Source organism: Gambusia affinis, linkage group LG03 (assembly GCF_019740435.1).
Source record: "Gambusia affinis linkage group LG03, SWU_Gaff_1.0, whole genome shotgun sequence".
In the NCBI taxonomy this organism is placed as follows: Eukaryota; Metazoa; Chordata; class Actinopteri; order Cyprinodontiformes; family Poeciliidae; genus Gambusia; species Gambusia affinis.
The window spans coordinates 9,845,633-9,864,041 of NC_057870.1; the positions used below are offsets into that span (position 1 = coordinate 9,845,633).

The window sequence follows — 18,409 nt, forward strand, 5'->3', positions numbered from 1 at the left end:
GTTCTCATTAGCAAATAACTTAAAGCGATTCAACAGAACTTGGCAACCCCTTCAGCAATATATTAATAACCCTATTTCAAGATGATTTATTTTGATTATCGGTGTGATCAGATGTAAGTCCCAGGAAAAGGGGAGGAGGGTGGGCTGGGGGAGGTGATTGGGTCTTGAGAATGTCCTTATTTATGTCACTTTTGTTTTGTTTTAATTTTGTGTTGTCTTTATGTTTTATGTTCACATAAAAAAAGAAAACAAACATGTATTGTTGAGGTTGTAATTCTCATGTCTGATTTCTCAATAAAACAGTTTGACAACTAAAAATAATGAAACAAAGTTAAGACATATAAGACTAGAAATATAAGAAATTTATTCTTAATTTTTTAGTTCAAAACTCCAGCTTTCTTGGGATACTCACCTTCTGCAGCATCTATCAACAACTGTTTCAGTTGTTCAAGGAGGGATTGGTGGTAAACCAACACAGTGTAAAGACTTTACTGATGCATTACATGAAGCAAAGGCTAATTTTTAAAAGAAATCATCGCTGGATCTTAGAAAAAGGTCTCAAAATATACAGTGCGTCATAGTTGGTTGCGATATGGCAGCATCAACCAGTTACAGTACTCTCACTGACGTCTTTCCACCTCTGAAATTTGTTCAGACCAAAAATGTATGCCTCTACGTGTCCAGATTGCAATCTAAGCATCTGTTGCAGTTGTTGGAAAAATAAGTCTATTCTAGTGAGACAACTTACTGCAGTGGAAACGACAAATCTCTCAGATCTACAGATCTCAGTAGAGATGTATTGTCCATATGCATATATTTGTAGTTTGTTGTTTGTTTTCACAGTGCAACATGGACTAGGACTCTGTCTGCGTGGCTCTTCTATGTCTCAGTCTGGCTGATGGGTTAGATAAGACTTTGTGAGAAAACATGTAAAACAAGTTCAGGAACAAGATTCTTTACAGGTATGACACTTTTTTTTTGGAAACTTGCATTTGAAATGAAAATGAAAGAAGAACAGAGCTCTCTAAGTGCTTTTATGTTTAGTTAGTGTACATTTTATGACTTAGACTTACCTGATTGTAGTTTTATAATATGACTGGTTAATGAGGCAACATGTCTGGAAAGCAATCTAAAAAAGAATATTCTCAAGTCTATAATCGGATCAGTGTTGCTTCCTCATATCTAACATATTCTAACCTGCTTTGCTGTTACAAATCCGAATTGTTTTTTTTCTTTTACATCCAGAGTAGGAAGACAAATGGACTGTTAAGTCCAACATAGTGTCACCGTAACTCTTCTGCAAGTTATGTGGCTGTGTTTAGATCTTCAGAAACATCAAACAAACATCAAACCTGTGAAAAGAAACAATACAATTAAAGACAGGCTGTGATAAAAATCCTGCGAGGGAGTCAGTGACTCAGTACCGTCATGTAGTCATGAGTCACTGGAATGAAGGCCATGCCAGGTGATTCTCATAAGCACCGTATCTGTATGCAGCAAACATAACATGATAAACTCCTCCAGTATTAGAGTGAAGCTACTGCACTATCAAAGCGCTTCATGCGTTATATGCCATATGTATGGCCAAGACATTGCAGAAGGTGTGACAGTTGACGCTGGGTAAACACTGGGAGCTGAAACGGAAGCGTTTCTGTGAGGAAACCAGGCATTTTATGGTGTAAGGCTGTTTGAAATGCATTGGCTGCCTTCCTGGTTTATGATGCACAATGAATAATCCCAGGGTTTACGCAGATGAGCAGCAGGAACACATCACAAAAAAAAGAAAAAACCCAATGAGTTTGTGGTAGGCAAATATTCCAAAAAGTGATTAATCAGCACAAATAAATCATGTTTAACATGTGAGACAACACACAAAAAAACATTCCCAGACTAAAAACGGACATTTGACTGTTCGGTGTCTTGGGAAATCAATGTTTGTTTAACTTTTGAACTCTGGTCATGTTTTCAACCGATTATAGACTGAAGTTTATTTTGTCATCAGTCATACCTTTAGCTTGAGCTCCAATAGCTTCTTTGCTCAGTGTGATCTTTCCAATAACGTCATCGTGTCTGCAGAGTAGAATAAAAAAGCATATTATCAGGTAAAAACATTGACAATCTGATGAAGCTGCAAACAGCAACAACTGCAGCCCTAATATTCTAAAATAAAAAATGGCAACTTGATCTGGGCAACCATCTGCCTGATGATGCTTGTCTATTCATTTTTGTTTTTTCCCAAAGCAGTTTAGCTGAACTTGAAGTTCAATTCATGAGCTAAGTTAAATAATGAGGGCTGTAAATCAAATGCCAACCCCTGCCTGATACTGGGCTGTTTAAGAATGAAGACGTTCCAAATCTTCTTACCCAATTGTGTCTTCGTCCATCACGAGGAACGACAGTGAATGAAACCCCATTGGGAGGTGCAGCGTGTACTCTTCACCCCAGAATGGGTTTAGATTCTTCCACACTGTAGCGGTTCTGGAAAGAGACGTTCAGCACATTTGGTCAAGTTTATTTTTAAATAAATGCCTGAATGATGCACCTCTAATGTCTACAATGCTTTACAAAACTATACATACCCCTCATACTTTTCACTTTTTACCTCTTCTAGAATGAGGCAGCATTCTGGAGTGGCTCTGCTGATTTCATTCTGACTTTTTTTTTTCTTCTTTTTTAATAATTCCTCTTTTTCTGGTGGAAACATTTTTGGATAGTTATTCCCTCTTGTACTGGATGGTGTACAGCTGGAAATATTTTTGGTGATACTTTTTACTTTTGACATTTGTTACCATAGCGACAAGGTGGTTTACAATCACCAGCAGCTAAGTAACACCACAAAAACCGAAATAATACCTCAACTGCAGAAACAAATTTCAGATTTGCTGAAAAGAAGATGTCAGGAGCAAAGAGTTGAGAGAAAAGAAGGGGGTTCAAGCCATCTTTTGGCAACATGGTATTGTTTGCAAACCAGTTGGGTGAATTCCAACCAGAGTATCTGGAAAACAGCACTATGTGTTTCATAGAGACATGGCTGCAGGATCGAGACCAACGCCAATGTCTCTCTGGCGGTCTTCCTCACAATATGAGCAGGCAGAGAAACGGCAAAGCAGGTTGCTAAAGAGAAGCTAACGAGAAGCGGCAAAAGCAACGGAGGAGGATCATTGTTGATCGTCAACAGCAGATATTGTAATCCAGGACATGTAACTGTGAAGTGTCAACTCTGCAGTCCAGGTAGCAAATTGTTATATTTTGTTCATATTATTCACCAAGAGAGTTGAAATGTTTTATTTTGGAAACCACTTAAATCTCACCATCAGCTGTTGCAGAGAATGTAAGTGATATGATCAGTCCAGATGTTGCTATGCTACAGACACGACACTCCAGTGCTTTTGTGGAAATATCTGGAGATTTTAATCACGCTTCATTCTCTGCTACATTTAAAAAGTGACTCTACCAAAGATAGCAAAACATTTTGCAACAGCCATTTGGTTTTATGCAAAAGTTAGAGATCCATAAATCTGCAAATACCTCTAATTGGTAGTAGTTAAGGATCTCTAAGAATCCATAAACCTCACTGGACAAGTCAGATAGCCTCCTTGTCTTAAATATAAACCCATTGTTTAGAGGCAGCCTGTAACAAAGAACTGTGAGAAAATGGTCACAGGAGGCTGCAGAAGTCTTACAGGGTTGTTTTGAGGCTGCAGACTGAGATTCCAGTCATGTGGAGATGAAATCAAAGCCATTACTGAGTGTGTGACCGACTATATACTTCTGCATGGGCAACATCATACCAGCCAGCACAGTGAAATGTTTCTCCAGTAACAAACTCTTGACTAACAGTGACCTGAAGGAACTGCTAAACAAGAAAAACAAGAGCCTTCAGGAAGGGAGTTGGGGGACTATTGAGGAGCATACAGAAGCAACTAAAGTCAAGATTAGAGAAGATAAGAAAGTATACATGAAGAAGCTAGAGAGGACGCTCTAACAGAACCATAACAGAGCGGTGTGGTCAGGGATGAAGGTCTTATGGTAAATGTGACAACAACAAAGGAGATGACTGTCGATTTTCAGAGAAACAGGGTTAGTTCAAACACTATTACCATCATGGAAGAAGTGGAAGTATAAATATCTCAGTGTTCATCTGGATAACAAACTGAACTGGAGATGCAACAGAGAAGTTGTTTACAAGAGGGAACAGATCCCACTTTATTTTTTGAAGAAGCTTTGATTCGTCTGTGCATGTCTTTTATAAGTCTGTTGTGGAGAGTGCAATCTCTTCTGTCTTGATTTGTTGGAGAATCAGAGCCATGAACTTAAGGCTAAGGCTAAACAATCTGATAAAGAAGAATATTTTAGGGACTACATTACTCATAAAATGAAGAACATGATGGAGAACCCTGATCATCTGCTTCATGAGACAGTTATAAAACAATACAATACATTTTATTTGGATTTAATATGATAAACCAACGCTCACGTTTTTCAACGTGGAGGTTAGCTGATCTATTCAACTGCAAGAAGAGTGAATCTAAGGGCTGAGAAACAGAAGGATAGGCAGCATAAATACAAGTGTATCGACAAAATACATTGAAGTTTGGAGTTGTAATGTGACAAAATGTTCAAAAGTTCAAAGGGTATGAATATTTTTGTGAGACAAGGTGACTGAGGAGGCGCAACAAAAAGATTTTAAATTACACTAACTAGTAATGACATGTGGCATCACATAACATATAATATATAACAACAATGTTATATCTTCTAATAAAGACGTGTTATTTTGATGCAAACTGTCAACAGCTGTAAGTGGAAGCTTTGCTATATTTACAGAAAGCTTTCAAGTTAACCATCCCAATGTGACTGAGAAAGGATGGAGGCAAAAACAACAAAGTTCCTGATATGTTCAGAGACAGAGTTTCAGATGCTCAACAAAGGTTAATTTGCTAAATTAATTTGGTTAATTTGTAAAACCATTGCTGCCTGCCTGCAGTTTGATAGAGACTACAGACTCAAGTCGAAACAGCTTTGGTCCAAGGTTATATTTAATTAGTCCAAAATGGAAGCTTTTCTGCTAGAGGAATAGTCTTAAGCTTAAAGCTGACACTTCATAATGATTGCTGGCTAATAATAAGATGAGTTGCATTTATTGCAGATCAATGTTCAGCCTACAACAACTGTGACTAAGATTTCAGATGCTGAATAGTTCACATCTGGGAGTCACACACCGAATAGGCCTACGTCTAATAATTTTGTTTCTCATTTTTCAGAAACTGGATTACTTTTGTGCAATTTTGAGAGCATTCAAACTATTTGAAAAAGTCAGAAGCCCTATAGATGAACACTAATTAAAAGTTATCACAAATGACAACCGGGAAAAAACACTGTGTCATAATGAGCATAGAAAGAGTTTTGTGTATCCGTTACTTCCCAGCGCAATCTACCAGGCTCACCATCCTTGGAAATCACACTCAAGAGTCAACTGCCCAGTAACACAGCAAGTGAAAATAATGTGAGTGCCTGCAGTGAAACACTGAGCAGTTTTCAACACTCCAGATGGAACAACAGTCATACTTCCCATTTCCTTACTAAGGTTCTTGAATTGTTTTCATTTTTATTTTTTTAGATTATCAATACATTTCAAATACACCTGTAAAAAGGTGTGTTCTCTCATCTCCCCAGTATTTTCTTTTCTTACAGGTGCCTCCTGCAATAATTGATGCATGCTCACCATGGTAACCTAAGGGTGTTTAAAGGCCAAAGCAGTATCAGGTTCTCTAGCTGTGATGAACGGGCCATGCTGTGGGCGTTTGAACACACCTTCCACATGGGTAACATGCACTTGTAACCATTGTAGGTTGCATGTACTATTTATTACATGCTTACCAGAATATAGCATGTAATTAATTATGACCCAACAGACCATTTTGACTAGATTGCAGATGTTTGTAAAGCAGAAAACGTGTTTATTGTTACAGGAACCTTATGTTAATGTTGACTGAAACGGACAGAGCTCACCTGGCTACAACTTCATTGTCAACTTTAACGATGCAGTAAGGATCACTCGTCCCAGATCTGAAAATTAGGAGCAAACGTTGGCAGGCTGAGCACATGGTAATTGATTAAAATACATTTCCTTTTTCTTTTTAATGACGCTCAGGTTAATACGAGCAGGTAAACATAATTTTTGTCATACGTGTTTCTTTGAATTTATTCCATTGAGAAACCAAATTTTAGACGTAGGTTATTTTATCAGGTAAGGCTACAATACAGAAGCACATGCCATTCAGAAATTACTTACACGTCTTTGGCCGGAAGGTTCCTGCCCTCGACAATCCGAAAATAAAGAGACGTGTTTTTGGCCATTTTCGCTCCGGTAATTTATTTATCCGGCGAGTATCTCTTATGTTGCCATGCGAGCTGGTATAGCCCCCTGCCTTTCTGCGAGTGAGTTTTCTCCGTTTCATGACACCTTCAGCTCGTGACGGCGCTCTGCCCACCAGCAGCGCGCGACCCAGGCGCGCTTCACCGTCCAGTCAGTGGAGCGGGTTACAGCCGCGAGCCCCATGTAATCAAAGCATGTGATCGGTTTTACAGTCCATGGTTGTACCAAATAATTCAGTCCATGGCTGGAGTGAACAATGCGAGCCTCAGTCAGTCTGAAAAGCTTTTAATGGGGTTTAAATATAGTATTCCTAAGAAAAAATAAATACAATAAAATAAATGTGTTTAACAGCTTGTTTACAAAACCACAAGCCGCGGTTCTCTTTTTTCAGCTAAGTCAGAAACTCCTTTATGTTTTCGGGATAAAATTACAACTTAGTTCAGGTAAAAATATTTGTAGAAGCGTCAGCGTTATCGTCGTAATACATTTTAGACAATAATTTTGAAGCTCGTGTCTTTTGATATGAAGCGCCATCTGTCGACCATTTTTATTGAGTGCCAAAAGTTGAAATCGACCAAGCTGCTACATCAACGCTTTGGACTCCAGAGGGCGCTGTTACGAAGATAAATTAAAATTCAAATGGTTACTTATAGCTGTTATCAAAAAATCTTATTATAATTGGAGAAAGTCCGTATACCTGAGGAAAACATTTTCATGTGACTTTCTTTATCCCACGTTTTTTGTTTTTGTTTTTGGTTGGACCTTGAGTCTGAGCAAATATTGAAACAAATTCTAACAAGTTATACATTTTACTTTCAAAACCCAGGTCTTTGCCTTCTTTGATTGAAAATTATGAGATACAACGTTACAAAGTCACAATTTTGGGTTTCAATACCAAAACATGGACTTTCAGAGAAGAATTATGGGATTTAAAGTTCTATTTTTAGATTTTCAGTCATAAATATGAGGTTCAACATCAGAATTCAAAGTCAAAATTATGTGCTATTTTATTTCTTTCAAGTGCCAGTGTGCATTACCATATATCCATAAGCAAATTAATTAAAGTAATTAATTCATTATTATACAACAGAGAAACAAAATATCCATGATGCAAAACGAGGTCAAGTCCTTCATCAAGGAACAATGTCAGAAAATATACAAATATTACAGAAATAAAGGAACAACAATGACAATCAATTGCATGTATATAATACATTAAAATGATAAAATTACAGAGAAACATAAAGTGGACATGAACCAATCTAGCACTCATGATTGGTATGTAACATATATAAAGAAAGAAAGCAGTTGAAGGAAAAAGTTTATATTATTTCAAAAGATATGATATGATATGATATGATATGATATAATATGATATGATATGATATGATATGATATGATATGATATGATTTAAGGAAAATTATTCATAAGTAATGGATCATTCAAACTTTTTTCCGGTTTATGTTGCCACACCTAGTCCAGTAGAGGGCGGCAATATACTTATGCACTAGTTGCCAAGCACCAAAACAATTGAAGAAGAAAAATCTCAGTAATTACAGACAGGCAGGTTTACGGGCTACAATTTTGGGGTCTTCTTAGATTAAACATAAATACAGTTAAAGCAACCAGTCTGTTTCGGTATATTAAATAGAGTTGTAAAATTATTCGGGTTTTAGTAACTTAAAAACAATAATAGTTTATATTCATGGTGTTGTAAATTACTTGAGCGATGTTCCTTCTTAACATGAACAGTAAAATGGGGTTAGCTGAACTTGGTAACGTTCATTATCTGTTTTGACCAACGTTTCAAGCAGTTGTATTTATAGTTTAAAAACATGGATGAGTTCCCCGGAGTCACCGACAGGGATTCAACAAAACTACAGGAGAGACATTACTACTTGCTATCTGAACTGCAAACTTTAGTCAAAGACTTACCAAGGTATGTTTTTTTTTTTCCTCATGATGTCTTTTCTTCACTACAAAATACTTTCAGCAAGTAAAGTTACTTGCAATACTTGAATTCAGTCGAGCTCGCATAACTTACTTAGATGTAGTTTGTCACCTATAAAAAAAACATAATGGTAACTCTGTTTTACTACTTTGTTGAGAATATTTGTTTATCGAAGCTAAAATCTACCCACAACAAACTTGTAAATGTAATTTAGTGTCAGAACACACGCAGGTTTAAACTTGACTTTTTTGACTTGTTCTTTTTTTCCCATTGATCAGCTCCTTCCAGCAGCGGCTGACCTACAACACGCTGAGCGACCTGGCTTTAGCCCTCATTGATGGCACAGTATATGAGATTGTGCAGGGCCTTCTGGATATTCAGCATCTGACAGAAAAGAATCTGTACAACCAAAGGCAGAAGCTGCACTGTGAACATCAAGGTCTGTACCAGTCGTACAAAACGTAGTCAAAAACAGATTTTTATGCCTGTGTAATTCTCAAGACCTACAGTCTTCTTAAATGCTTCCAATACCTATTGGAATAAAAATACCATCACAGTAGAAGTTGCTGTGATTTAACCGGTAAACCTTTTATGGATGCAAAAGTAAGAACCCCCCACTTGATGACTTTGTGTTTCTGTGTTTGATTTGATGCAAAGCACTTTGAAATGCCTTGCTGCTGAAATGTGCTATACAAATAAAATTTGATTTGATTTGAAATGAAAGAGTTTTGCTTCGCTTTATTTGCCTGCAACTTACAATTTATTTTTAATTCTTTTTTTTTTTCTCCCCCTAAGGACTCAAACAAGATCTGGTTCGAAAACACAAGGATGCATTACAGTCATGCAAGCCGCACAACCTTTCACTTCTCAAGACAACCCAGCAAACTGAACTTGAGGTGAGAAATAAAACCTCAGCTACTATGTTGACTCTGAGGAATGCCAGACTGTTATGTATATTATATATTGTTTATGGGTTTCAGGCTTTGGAAGTTCGGGTTCGCGAGGAGCAAAAGATGATGGATAAGAAGATTGTTGTAGAAATGGACCAAAAAGTGACTGACCAGCAGAACACCTTGGAGAAGGCAGGAGTCCCAGGGTTTTACATCACCACTAATCCTCTGGTAAACATTTCCGCACATTCATTCAGTGTAGTTATTTCTTTCTGATTCACTCTACACAGAATTTTTTTTTTTAAATGGGTCAAATGTCCATCAGATGCAGATTTATATCTTCTCTAACCACTCTTCAACCAATTATGTGCGACTGCAGGAGCTCACGATGCAGATGAACCTGCTTGAATTGATTCTCAAGCTTCAACAGAAGGATTCGCAAGCCTGACTGCTATGAGGAAGATGTGCCAACAGAGACAATATTTTCTATTCTTGTCAAATACAGAAGATCAAAAAAAGATGCGATCAAAGATTTGGTCACATCCTGGAAAAAGTAAGTTTTGGCCTGAATGGAGAACATTGGGACATTTTGACAGACCTGATCATAGTTAAGAAATGATAAAAGTGGGCCTAATTCCTGTTAATGCACTGTAAACTTTCTTAAGGACACTTTGCCTGATACAGTTTTGATGTATCTCTCATTACCTTTCTGAGAAATACCCACAGTTTTGAGTATTTCCAGTTTTTTTGCACAATTTTTTTTGTTGGAAGTTTCATTTGTTATTAGTTTATGGTCTGGTCATATTGAGTTTAGTGTTATAATGACACATGTGACCTTACTTTAGTTGTCGGTAAATTTATGTTTTGGAATTATGTTGCTAATGTATGCTAATCTGCTGAAACTGTAAAGAATATGTCTTTAGGTTAGAGGTTTTTTTTGGTTTTTTTGAACAATTTCCTAAATAAAAGACAACTGGGCAAAAAATGGTCCACTCATAAAAACTGCATGTCACCTGAAGTCATGAATCACACTTTTGAAAGACATATTAAGTTTTTTCTGCTTCCTAAAGTGGACATTGTTAATATGAGGAATAATCCCATCATCTGGATAAACATTAAGTAGCAATCTGCATAATCGAACTGAAACCTGTGCTCTATGTACCAAAGATATACTGTTAAGCACAAAATTACATTTCTGGTAGATTTATGTGTAAATTATCTCAGATTAAAATTTTCTTTTAACTTAACCTATGTTTCTTCAGATTTAAAGGGTTTTATATGTTGTCAAAATACTACAATCTGCCACAGATTATCAATAACTAAGTAGCAATGTCTGTGTCTTGCTTGTCTGGAAGAATTCACAAGCATTGAAAACTGTGAGCATGTGGGGAAGGTTAAGAATCTACACAATTTCTGCAGCATGTGAAATGTGTACTTTTGATTTAACTTAAAACTTGCCCATTTGCATTCCTGAGCAAAAGTAGGACATGTAAGCAAGTTCTGCTGCCATGCATAAAATGCAAGAAGATTGGTGATAAAGGTGGTGCTACTTGATCATCTCTTGAGATTCAAAGTTCGAGGATTTCACACTGACTTTGTGAAAGTAGTTCTGAGAGAATGAAGATGGATTTTCTTTTTTTCTCTTTTAGTCCAAATGGAGGCGCTACTGCACCGTTAGCATGGCTTGACAGTTGCCAATGAAGCCAGATGCAGCAGCAGGAGGATAGCAGCGGTAGAGAGTTAGTGCACTACAGTGGGTTGTCTCCTTGTCGCTGGCTGTTTTTTGGCTAAATAAGCTACGTACCTGTTAGCAATGATTGAACCGGGTGTCGGGTTTTTCTCAGTAGCAACGTCGGAGCTACAATGAAGGTGCACTTTTTAAATGTATCTGTTGTCCATAGCAGCAATTACCTAACGCTGGCTAACCTAACGGTGGCTAATGTAACGGAAGCCCCGGCGGAAATCACAGCGGCCGGTGCTACATTAGCCTTTAAAATGCATCGCTTATGCGTGAATGAGCTTTTGGTGATTTTTATTTCTTACTAATTTATATGTTTTGTTGTTCTGTTGTACTATTACTGTAGTAAGCTCTTGTTTAGACTAGCATTGCTGTTTTCTTTTTCCTCTGTAAAATGGTCACTCTATGTGTAATAATGCAAAACTATTTTATTCAGCAACGCATTGGTTGTTTTTGTGGTTGCTGTGTTCATACACCAAGCTGGGACAGCAGCTTCTCCTCGCTAGCAGCGCTGCTTACTTACATTTATGGAGAACATCTTCAAAGTTGACATGGAGTGACACACCTTTGAGATAAAACTATGTTGTCATGTGTGCAGGCTGGGGCTTCGTCGGTGTGGGCTTCATGCTGTGGTCTGCTGAATGAAGTCATGGGTACCGGGGCCGTCCGAGGCCAGCAGCCAGGGTTTGGTGCCGGTGCCGGGCCCTTCAGGTTCGCCCCCAGTGCGGGATATTCCACGTACCCACCCAACAGCTCAGGGAACCCCGGCCTTGTTTGTAAGGCTTGTGGACAGGCCTTCTCAGTCTTCAGGAGGAAGGTAGGTCTCATTAGATGCTGTAGATTCCCGTCCACGTCAAATGTGCGTCATATGAAAAGTAATTTTAAGGTTATCAACAGATTTGAAATAAAAAAAGAAGCTGATCTCTGAAGAAGCTTTTTCTGTCATGCTTTCTAAATCTGCTCACAAAATGTTTAAGCAATAAAAAAAAAAGCTTTGAATAATACAAAGAACATAGGTGACACAAAAGTAAAGACTAAGACAGCTACAATATGTTAACAGCTAAAAATTCTGGGTTAGTTTATTTTACTTAATCTATATGTTAGTTGAATAGATTTTTGCTGAGTGACTGAGACAATAAAGCTCCAACAGGCTTGTATGGAAGGAAATTTTGAATTAATCAGAGTTGATATCATTGAAATATTTAACAATATATATTGTTAAATAGAGTTTTAGCGAAAACAGAAAGTATTTATCCTTGTGAGCAAATTGAAAAAACAAACAAATCTAAGCATAGACTTTAAATTTATGATAGAATATCAGGGCCAATTTTTTTTTTCAATTACAAACAGAAAGTTGTAATAATACAAGAATAACAGTGTTTTTATGAGAAATCCAACACAAAAAAAAATAATAGAAAACGTACAATGAAGAATCTTTAGCGTCTTGTGTTTTGGTTTTGTAGATAAGAAAGTACTTAATCTTTTAATGCATTAGCATCAAATTATCATCAATAGCAGAACTTTGAAACAATCGTAAGACATTCTCCTGGTAAAATTGCATCTTTCTTCTGCTAATATTATGACAAAACTCTGGTAATTAAACAAAAATTATTGTAGCCTCATGCTCATTCGTGTAACTCACAGTAGAGATGATAGAAATAAGTCACTTTTTGCAAATATTTTCTGTCGTAAAAGAAAGCAGGACAAAAAAAATGTCATTAAAAATCCAAGATTTTATACTGACGCCATGTCACAAAGCCCTAACTCCCGGTAATGGTTCAGATCTCTTAAATTTCCCAGCTTAGTGTTTTCACCATGCGTCAATACACTCCCATTAGACTCTAAACTTTACCGATGCGTGACGCGTTAAACCTCTGTGAAAACGTCCGCCTGCCTCTCCTCCGTCACCCCAGCTTGTCGTTTCCTTCCCGCTGCAGTACACTTGCTGCGACTGCAAGAAGAGCTTCTGCTCGCTCTGCACTGAGGTTCTGGAGAGCCTACGCATTTGCGCCACCTGCCATTTGCTGAAGTCCACGGCGTTCCATCGGCCGCGGCTCATGCGTCTGCGAGTGAGGGACCTGCGTCAGTATCTGCTGCTGCGGAACATCTCCACTGACACCTGCAGGGAGAAGGAGGACCTGGTCGATTTGGTCCTCTGTCATAGGGCTTTTGAGGCGGAGGACGAGGAGGAGGAGGAGGAGGAAAACGAGGAGGAAGACGAGGATGATGACGACGACGAGGAGGTGGAGGACCCCAACACAGCCAGCCTCCTCTCTCATATTCATCGCACGCTAACAGATTCCATCGCACCGCCTGCCTCTGAGCTGTCTGCTGCCACGCTGGAGGAATCGCTCAGCTGGAGCGAAAGTCCTGAAACCAACCAGGTGAGAAACCAACCAGAGAGCCTGATCACTCTACAGACACAGCTTACCTCTGACCGGTCAGGATTCGCTGTAAATACTTGTACACGGCCTGCTTGTGGAGTTGTAGTCTTGTCTGTGAATGGAAAGTACAATACACTTTTGTTTCCAGTTCGCCCAATAAACTGGGTAACGGAGTGTGTAACCCTAACCTACTGTAATCTGGCACGTTCCTGACTCAACATTGTTTTCCTGCAGGATTCAGATGAGACCACACCCGTGTCGCTCCTTAACTTGGACTCCAGTGAACAAACTCCTCAGGTGATCCATATAATTTGGCTCACACTTGTTACAATATAAAAACAGGATTTTAAATGCAGATTTTTTTAAAATCGGTTCTAAACTGAAACAAACACATTTTTGTGTATAAAATGTTTGTTTTTTTTAGACGAGTCCTCAGACACGCCATGGAGCCGGAGCGTCCGTCTCTGACATCTCTAGTGTGGGGGACATCAATGGCCTGTCAGTCAGGCAGCTGAAGGAGATCCTGGCAAGGAATTTCGTCAACTATTCCGGGTGCTGTGAAAAATGGGAGCTGGTGGAGCGTGTCAACAGATTGTACAGAGAAAAGGAGAAGAATACAAATACATGTAGGTGTTTACTTGGCTTTTGGTCACACAACTTTCCTTATTTAACATCATATTAGGGCCAGAAAGGGGCATCATACAGTTAGTCTTTTTTTTTTTCTTTTAGATTTGAAGTTGGATTAGTTTTAAAAAAAAAAAAGAGTAAATTATTTAAATCACAATGTTCCAAAAAGTGATGAAATAATGTCAAATATTTCCTGAGATCTGATTGGTTAAGTGGGGCCTCTTCAGACCAGCTATCTAAGGGCCGAAATTCTGTTGAAATGCATCCAAAAATGTATGTCCAATTGTAAATTCATACGCCATTATTTCACTATTATTGGTTTAATTTATTCCACATTATGAACGTTATTTTTTTTTCACTCGCGGTGCATCCGGAAAGTATTCACAGCGCTTCGCTTTCTCCACGTTTTATGTTGCAGTCTTATTCCAAGTTGTATCAATTGAGCTAACCTCTTTCCTCAAAATCCTACACACAAATATCCAGATACAAACAATGTAGGAAACAGATAGTTGTTGTTTTTTTTGTTTTTTTTGCAAATTTAATAAAAATAGGAAACCAAGAAATGCCATTTCTGTAATCTATCACTGCTGGATGTTACGTTATGTTAAAGGCTCTAAGATAAAATGTGGAAAAAGCAAAGTGCAGTGAATACTCTCCAGATGCGCTGCACTCTGCTCTTCTCGAGCTGATTGGTCTGAAACGTTGGCTTCCTGGGCAGATTAACCAATCAGGTTTCATGCTCCACAGGGACAGCTTGCGTTATTTCATGCGCACTGCAGCACACAGAAACCTGCACAATTATTTAGACTTTTAAATGATAAGTGATTCAAATTTGGAAAATGGCCCATTCCGTGTGACATGTAGTTAAATATTCCCCTCAGCAGGTGGCCGCTGTGACAAGTGGTATTTATGCTTTGGCAGTGTAGATATCTTTGATTATCCGCCCTGGCTGGGAGGATCCTGTTTTTAACCACAGAAACGTCATCGATCTTTTATTTTGCTGACATTCTGTCCTGTAGGCGGTAACATTATCTTGCCATATATTACGCAGATTTAAAAACAAAAACGGGGGGGGGGGAAAAAAAAAGGATTATTCGTATAGCTTTTCTTTTGAAGTCATGATAAACTTATCACATGCTTGCTTTACTCCTCCCGCTATAAAGTGATGGCCTTCCCCTCTCCTCTCTGCAACGGTGCCATCGGAGGTAAGGTTACAGCTCATCACCGTGGTCAGGTGTTTCCACCTCTGCCTTCGCTTCTTCCATCGTATGAGCAAAGCCTCATTCTCGCTACGCATGTGTCCGTTGTGAACCCGTCTTCATCTGCTATCCATCCGTACCATTCGTCCTGCTGAGTGGTATTTGCTGTTGTGTTTGCCGTGGGAAAGTAGATATTCATTTATTTTTACCTATTAACACAAATTCACGCCGTTTTGATTTTGCGATCAGGTTCCCTCCGTCGCCGTTTGTGTTGATCGTCCGAAAATCTCACTGGTCGCGAGGTGCCTACTCTCTACGAGCGGCATGTTTTCAGTAAAACCGCACTGCTGAAGAAGAATGCTGAGCCACGGCTGGGATTAATATTTTTGACCTTACGCAAAAATATGCACACAGATACCTTTAGAAAACATTCGTAGCGCTTGACTTTTACAACCTCAAACGTAAAACGTATTTTTGAGGTTTTGCTTAAGAAACTGACAAAAACCAATGCAGCGGAGGTTCAACACTGCACATAATACAGTCAAGCAAATGCAACCTTGATCCACTTTACAAACTATTCCAGTTAAATGTGTATATGGCACAAAAAAATGTGTTTGGTTGTTTATGTCTTTGATTCTTGACAAATAAAAAACAATAATAACAATAATAATAATAATAAGCTTGTATATTTTACTGTAAATGAAGCCTAGCTGGGTTTTCCTAACACATGCGGCTCAATTTAATTGGAATTAATCAGGCTTTTCAAACATTGTTGCCAAGACGTTTTATTACGACAAAGAATTTCGAGACCAAATACCAATTTTCTTCGTTCTCTGCCCTCAGATCCAATTACAGGCGGTGCAATATCACCCTAACTGTTAATGTATTATAAATTTTATTTCACACTGATGAGTTAATAAAAATCCAAATAAAAGATATTGAAATTTCTGGTTGCAATGTAACAAATCGGGGGAATAAGCACTTCAGTGAGGTCCTGAAATGCAGTTAAATTTATGTCATTGCCTAATGCTTAATTTATTTACGCCCTCTTTTTTGTCGCCTCCCGTTTCTCCTCCTTCTGTCCCCACGTCTCCAGATGGTGAAAAGTGTCCCCTGACGCTCCAGGACGACAATCTGTGCAGGATCTGCATGGACGCGGTGATCGACTGCGTCCTGTTGGAGTGCGGTCACCTGGTCACCTGCACCGACTGTGGCAAGAGAATGAACCAGTGTCCGATATGCAGGCAGTACGTCGTGAGAGCTGTGCACGTTTTTAAATGCTAATGCACCACTGACTCGAAACCCCCGAATTCAAAAATGCAGCTCATAAAGTTTGAATTCGACAAAAAAAAACAACAACTCATTTTCAGATCTTTATATTGACGGGAGTCTTCATGGTCATTCGCAGGCAGGAAAATAATGGTTTCTTTTTCTTTCTTTTTTTTGGTGAATTTAACTTTGATCGACCAGGAGGTTTTCGTTCTTTACAGTATTTCAAAGCAAAGGTTGCCGGGCACATTTATTTTTTATTTTTTGTAAACATCCCAACCTGTAGAACTGTAGCTCCTCCTCAGATCTACGACTCTTTCCCTGCTGCTGCAAGCGAACACATGTCTTAGTAAAGACTTGCACTGAATCTCAGCAGAGGTGTGAAAGGTAGGTGCCAATCGATGCAGTCACCTCTGTTCCTTCTTTTCCCATCTTCTTCCCTCAGCTGCGGGATGACACTGTGTTAATGTTTCAGCATGTTGGATCGGAAAGCACTTTGCCCATGCTCCATGCTAATGCAGCACCACTCACAACCCCACGGCACCTCACGACAGCTAATAGTGGCTTAGATAATGTGCTCCTCTTCCTGAATGCCTGATGAGAGACGCTAATTAGATTTTTTTTCTTTTTTTTTTTTTTTTTTTGAGATGTTGTTTGCCGTTTTAAATGTAGCGCTGCGCAGCCCTCAAAGGAGCAGATGCTCTGCCGGTTATCTTACTTGCGACTGATTTATGGTTATGCTTTGTGAGGTCGATGCATTATTAATCGCGTCAATTTCCTCTGTCATAAAAATAAGTGCTTAATTCAGTGCGTTACCCGTTCCAACATTCACGCAAGATCTCATCACAGCAACGGCTAACGTCTGTCACCTCATGTCCCGTCTCAGTCCGCGAACAGGAGACTCAAACTAAACTGGTGCTAACTCATCCAATCATCTTCCCTGTTTTCTAGCAGACGTTTTACACATGAAGCTTACATTGTTGGAATGAAATGTATTACTATTTTTAAGTTTGTCATATGTAAGATGACTAATGAAACCATTTGAGTGATGTGAAAGTATATCCAGATAATGACTTGTACATATATCAGTCTGTATAAGATGTACATAGCTCTATTTTTCCATTTGGTTTGAATTGTGTGCAAAAATGTTTATTTTTTCAGGATTGTGTTCTGTGACGTGGCCTGAAATGTGTTGGATCTGTTTTGGTTGACTCGAGCTTTTCTTTGAACCATAACAAGAAGCTTTACATCGTTCTCTCTGTAGTATCTCCCTCCCCGGCTTAAAAAAGAAAAGAAAAGAAAAAAAAAAGTACACTCGCTGCTGACACAGTACAGATGTCCGGAGCAAATTGCACTTTTCTGTTACTGAAGGTATAATCATGTACAAGGTATGGTCTTTGTATTTGCAGATGTTGACATTTATATTATGGTAAATTAAAGATTTTAATTAATGTCTTCTTTTTTTTTTTTTGTTTAGTTTTTTTTTTTTTGTTTTGTGTTTTTGTTACCATTGTGCATGAGTTGCAAGAAGCACCTGTGCTTTTCAATAAAGTCGTTTGTTTCTGAAACGAAAAAAAAAAGAAATCTAATTCACGCTACACTTTTTTTTCATAATTTGTTTTACCACGAGTTTGAAATTTACAGTATTTTTCTAAGACTTTTAGAAGTGTAGAACAGAGAACATTTGATGAAAAACTCCCTGTCAAATCAGATCTGTGCAGAAATATCTATAGATGTATTTTAATCTTGATTTGACTTAAGTTGTCTATCATGTTATCCATCCAGTAAATGTTAGATGTTAAACTCAATTTTCTCTAGCGGCCTAAATAAAGCCTTCCTTACACCATTTAACAACAAGAAATTGTTGTTAAATGGCGCTGTTAGCATTTGCAGAGCGAAAAGTCATATAAAATACTGACGCGGCATATTGATAGCTAATTGTAGCGCTCCACTACTTCGAGGTTAACAGGC

General features: G+C 38.4%; 3 protein-coding genes across 16 annotated transcripts in view; 2 read left to right on the forward strand and 1 right to left on the reverse strand.

Moving 5' to 3' along the window:
* The window catches only part of LOC122827806 (rasGAP-activating-like protein 1), a 27,874-nt gene extending 16,779 nt beyond the window's left edge, over positions 1-11,095 (reverse strand). For 3 of the 11 annotated variants that reach the window (XM_044110826.1, XM_044110825.1, XM_044110824.1), the window contains exons 1-4: positions 6,296-6,644; positions 6,013-6,069; positions 2,365-2,478; positions 2,009-2,070 (exon numbers count right to left, since the gene is read on the reverse strand). In XM_044110826.1, coding sequence (XP_043966761.1) covers positions 2,009-2,070; positions 2,365-2,478; positions 6,013-6,069; positions 6,296-6,360 — 298 coding nt within the window. In that variant the 5' untranslated portion in view covers positions 6,361-6,644. Of the gene's footprint in view, positions 1-748; positions 896-1,197; positions 1,353-1,424; positions 1,488-2,008; positions 2,071-2,364; positions 2,479-2,579; positions 2,692-6,012; positions 6,070-6,295; positions 6,645-11,025 lie in introns of those variants that run through there. The other 8 variants (XM_044110828.1, XM_044110832.1, XM_044110829.1 and 5 more) reach the window with 8 other exon arrangements.
* Positions 7,914-9,740, forward strand: dgcr6 (DiGeorge syndrome critical region gene 6). Its single transcript, XM_044110854.1, has 5 exons — positions 7,914-8,319; positions 8,610-8,770; positions 9,127-9,227; positions 9,312-9,452; positions 9,601-9,740. Exons 1-5 carry the CDS (start codon positions 8,216-8,218, stop codon positions 9,667-9,669), a joined length of 576 nt encoding a protein of 191 aa, XP_043966789.1. The 5' UTR covers positions 7,914-8,215; the 3' UTR covers positions 9,670-9,740.
* Positions 9,660-18,022, forward strand: LOC122827810 (E3 ubiquitin-protein ligase RNF34-like). 4 transcript variants are annotated; one of them, XM_044110853.1, is made up of 7 exons: positions 9,660-9,774; positions 11,558-11,776; positions 12,897-13,343; positions 13,578-13,640; positions 13,768-13,969; positions 15,134-15,175; positions 16,266-18,022. In XM_044110853.1, the coding sequence occupies exons 2-7, from the start codon at positions 11,609-11,611 to the stop codon at positions 16,451-16,453; spliced, it is 1,110 nt and encodes a 369-aa protein (XP_043966788.1). In that variant the 5' UTR covers positions 9,660-9,774; positions 11,558-11,608; the 3' UTR covers positions 16,454-18,022. The 4 variants fall into 4 exon arrangements, with proteins under 4 accessions (XP_043966788.1, XP_043966785.1, XP_043966787.1 ...); XM_044110850.1 differs by lacking the exon at positions 9,660-9,774 and adding an exon at positions 10,880-11,090; XM_044110852.1 differs by lacking the exons at positions 9,660-9,774; positions 15,134-15,175 and adding an exon at positions 10,887-11,090.
* Positions 18,023-18,409: the final 387 nt, after the last annotated feature.

Excerpts from the sequence above, each read along its gene's own strand:
- LOC122827810 (XM_044110850.1), top strand. Across the intron at positions 11,777-12,896 it reads TCTCAGTCTTCAGGAGGAAG|TACACTTGCTGCGACTGCAA; the intron begins GTAGGTCTCATT and ends TTCCCGCTGCAG. Across the intron at positions 13,344-13,577 it reads AAAGTCCTGAAACCAACCAG|GATTCAGATGAGACCACACC; the intron begins GTGAGAAACCAA and ends GTTTTCCTGCAG.
- dgcr6 (XM_044110854.1), top strand. The coding sequence starts at position 8,216 with ATGGATGAGTTCCCCGGAGTCACCGACAGGGATTCAACAAAACTACAG. Across the intron at positions 9,228-9,311 it reads CCCAGCAAACTGAACTTGAG|GCTTTGGAAGTTCGGGTTCG; the intron begins GTGAGAAATAAA and ends TATGGGTTTCAG. Across the intron at positions 9,453-9,600 it reads ACATCACCACTAATCCTCTG|GAGCTCACGATGCAGATGAA; the intron begins GTAAACATTTCC and ends GTGCGACTGCAG.